A 4460-nucleotide genomic window follows, 5' to 3' on the forward strand; every position below is an offset into this window, starting at 1 on the left:
AACGTTTCTGATTGTACAAACTGTAAAATTCTACATGTGTGTAACAGTTACATTTAACACATTCAAACTAGTCTATGCAGATACAGTTCAGAAACAGTTGAAGTTGGAGACAGGTTTAGGATCACTGCTGGAAGGAGATAAAAACAGGCTGTTCCCTTGCCAACTACTGAATATTCTTTCTGAATTTCTCACCCCATTGTCACTAATTATTATGTGATGGGGATGGAAATTGAGGGATAGAGGTGTTTGGGGGGAGAAAGACCCCACAGCTATCTATTTGTGGTGATCCTGATCCAGACACTTCTAAGTACATGAAAAAAAGGATCAGAATGCTAGAAAATCAATAGAACAAGTAGTCTGACCTTTGGTTCCCCTTTGCATAGTAATCATAGAATTAGAAGGAACTACCAGGGCCATCTAATTCAACCTCATGTGCAAAAGTACACAATTCTCAAAAGATTTCTATTCAACCTCTGTTTAAAGATTATCAGAAATGGAGGGCCTACCACTTTCTGAAGTCATCTGGTCAACTGTCAAACAGCTCTTAAACTAAAAAAAGATCTTCCTAATGTTTAGGTGGAATCTCTTCCTAATTTGAATCCATTGCTTCATGTTCTAATCTCTAGAGCAGCAGAAAACAAGCTTGATTCATCTTCTAAATGACTTCCTTTCAGGTTCTCAAATATCTCTACCATATCGCTTTTCATTCTTCTCTTTCTCTTAGTATCTGGGTCTTTTTACTACCCCAAGCATCCTTCCTGAATATATTCCAGTTTGTTAATATTCTTCTCAAATTACCTTTGATCATGATCTATGCACTAGCTAAACAAATCACAACACAAGCAGTAGTCATTTCCTGCATGCCTAATATAGTTCTTGCAACAATATAAGTGATTCTTTGGGGGAAAGGAAGGGAATGGAATCTACTAGCACCTTTAGTTACCTGACATGAGTGTTTGTGGATTGAATTCTACTTCTTAAGATGCACTGATGATTCAGATGCAAAATACGGTAAACCTTGAATGGCGCTCCATGCAGTCATGCCGGCCACATGACTTTGGCGGTGTCTACAGACAATGCTGGCTCTTCAGCTTAGAAATTGAGATGGGCACCAACCCCCAGAGTCAAATACAACTAGACTTAATGTCAAATACAACTAGACTTTACCTTTTTTATAAGACTGGACTTAAAGTCAGGGGAAAACCTTTACTAACTTTGAATTCTGCATAAGGAGAAAGTCAGAATATAAATCAAATAAACAGAGTTGCCAGTGGATTACTCTCTTCCCATTCTATCATTATACTGAAAAAGACTCATATGACTATCACTATATGGAAATACCACATTCATGCTTGTGGTTATGGGGTCTCCCCAAGTATTGTATATGTTGTTTGAATGCAATAAAAATGACCATGTTGAAGAAACAAACTTTTAATACAATAATTTTAGTCCATTTGAGATTTTATATCTTCTGCTCCATGAACTAATTGTTGTACTACTAGCTATGGGACTGTTGCAAACTGCTTTTCCCTTTGTAGCCTTGGTCCACATACATGTGAAAATAAATATTTACTGCAAAGGAAGCAAGGACATTATCTGAGTAACTTATTTCTCTCAAAGTAAATACATGCCATAATGAAAACATGTTGGCCATAAATGGCCTAGTTTTCTTGCCTAAGAGTCCTGTCTTTTGAGCATCAAGTAATCTGATGTAATCGCTAACAGATTTTATAAACTAGTTTCCATTCTGTTTAAACATTTTTAGTCCCTCCCAAATAAAGCATGGGAAAATAGAGCATGGGAAAAGCCTCTAACAACTCATAGTGGGGAGAAATGAAAATGACAGAAGACAAGGGCAATTTAATATAAGTTTATACTTAAAATCTGTAGCCCAAGGTGTATCTATCACTGCATGAATTCACTCAGAGAAGAAATACCTAAGCAACATATATCTTTATTGGAGAGCAAGTCCCTGAATCTTCAGCAAGACATTTGATGAGGCATACATAGGATTGCACTGTCAGCTAACAAAGATGAAATGTTAAGTTAAATAATGAGCATGCATATCTATGTGGAAAGGCTGTTGAAAAGAAGCAGCAGTGCTGCAGAACATGCATGTATACTGTTGACCAAGGCTTCAAATAGGCTATTCCTTAGAGAGGAATATTATAGAAAGGACTGTTGATCTAACTAGATTATATAAAGCACTGAGTGATTTCATACTTCCCGGATTCAGAACGAAGACAAGACTTTGAAAGGTAACACCACAAAAACAGCAGGTAAGTAACTTTTAAAAATAGATAGGTGATAGAGATAGATAGATAGATAGATAGATAGATAGATAGATAGATAGATAGAGACCGACCAACCGGTAGCTAGATTAATGATAGATAGACTTCTTTAATGTGTGTTGGCCTTATGATTTTTCTTCGTCTATAGACAGATTTAACAGGTTCCTCAAATCTCCTCAAATAATAGTTAAATGACAGAGACTTAAAACACCATCCCTATGACACCAGTCTTGGATTATTCATCAGTATAAATGCTACTCATCTTATGGTACCGATTTTCCTCAAAGTTTCGTTGTTTTGTAAAAGACACATTTACTCTTTAAATAGTTATCACAGAATAGTAATTCAAGAACTTTTAAAAATCAAATTCCCAATTTTAGCAGAATGATTCCAAGTCTTCTAAGATAATATTTTGCAGTGACTGGAAACAAACAATGACTTTAAAAAAACTGTACATTTGTTCTCAATAATCACAAGGAATGTTTTTTCCACCCATAATTTACACATTTTTGTAGTTTTGAACAAAGAATGCTTTTATTCTGTCATTCGTATGAATAAGCATTCTAAACTTTTGCATTAAAGAGTTAACAAAAGATAAATATACTGTATATGAAGCCAGGCTTTGTTAAGCAACATTTAACAAAATGCAATCATATACACTGTACAATAGGTTTATGCAAATATTTTCCAAACACACATTAAATTAGTCTTTGATGAGAAAAAGATATTACAAATGCCATGTCATTCATCTAAAAAAAATTAAAAACTACATTAATAGAAATATAAACCTACCCAGACCATCTACCATCAGAATCAGAAATTTTGAAAGCATACCCATAGGCACAACTTCAGGCTTTAGCAATGATGGATATTGAACTAACAGTAGTAGCTATAAATGAATGAAGAGTAAAAACTTTGTGTACAAGGTGAATAGAGTTAGATAGGTCTGGATCAGGTTGGGTGAGCACACATTTCAAATTTAATGCATTATGTGGCAGTAGACATCGTTCAAGCAAATACAGACAGGCTCCCTTATGATTCTTTTCACAGGACTCACACTCCATTTCATCATTATATGTGCATTTTTTAAGATATTGCTAGAAAAGGAAGGTAGAAACGAAGAGCGGTAACTGGTCACAAAGCATGAGCCCTGTTGCAGAAGTCCCAGCATTGGATTTACTGTGCTTTAAGATGAATGGTTCCTGCTACAGAACCCTACATCCCTTTGGAGTCCAGTTAGCCATCTACTTCGTCTGCACTCTTGGTATGCTTCTGATGGTCCTGGGAAACCTGCTGGTGGTAATTTCTATCTTCCACTTCAAAGTACTTCACACTCCAACCAATTTCTTGCTGCTCTCCCTAGCCTTGGCAGATCTCCTCCTGGGCTTAACAGTCCTTCCTTTTAGCGCAATCCGCTCTGTGGAAAGCTGCTGGTACTTCGGTGATGACTTTTGCCGGCTCCATACTTTTCTGGACACTTTGTTTTGCTTGACTTCCATATTCCATCTCTGTTTTATATCCATTGACCGTCATTATGCCATCTGTGACCCATTGCTCTATCCCACCAAGTTCACCATAAGGGTTGCCTGCACTTACATTGCAGTGGGGTGGGGGGTACCTGTGGTTTATACCTCCATCTTCCTTTATAGCAAAATGGTTGAGGAGGGTTTAGGTCATTTCTTGCAGGACATGCCTTGCATTGGGAGCTGTCAGCTGCTCTTCAACAAACTCTGGGGTTGGATAAACTTCCCAGTTTTCTTCCTCCCCTGTCTCATAATGATAGGCTTGTATGTGAAAATATTCATTGTGGCAACCAAACAAGCCAAACAGATAACCAGCATGACTAGGAACAACGGTAATCCACAGCATGAGATGGGAGCCATGAAAAGAGAAAAGAAGGCAGCGAAGACTCTGGGGATTGCTGTAGGAATCTACCTCCTGTGCTGGTTGCCCTTTACCATAGACACCATAGTAGACAGCTTGTTGGATTTCATTACCCCACCTGTAGTGTTTGATGTTCTTATTTGGTTTGCTTACTTTAATTCTGCATGCAACCCCTTGATTTATGTGTTTTCATATCATTGGTTCAGGAAAGCTATAAAGCTTGTCCTAACTCGTCAGATCTTCAGCACACGAACATGTACAATAGACCTTTATCAAGAGGAATAA

The 4460-nt window shown here is 37.3% G+C and overlaps 1 protein-coding gene across 1 annotated transcript; it reads left to right on the top strand.

Moving 5' to 3' along the window:
* Positions 1 to 3434: 3434 nt before the first annotated feature.
* Positions 3435 to 4460, top strand: LOC132774823 (trace amine-associated receptor 5-like). The gene has a single exon (XM_060775341.2). It carries the CDS (start codon positions 3435 to 3437, stop codon positions 4458 to 4460), a length of 1026 nt encoding a protein of 341 aa, XP_060631324.2.

This window comes from Anolis sagrei, chromosome 1 (assembly GCF_037176765.1).
Source record: "Anolis sagrei isolate rAnoSag1 chromosome 1, rAnoSag1.mat, whole genome shotgun sequence".
Classification (NCBI taxonomy): Eukaryota; Metazoa; Chordata; class Lepidosauria; order Squamata; family Dactyloidae; genus Anolis; species Anolis sagrei.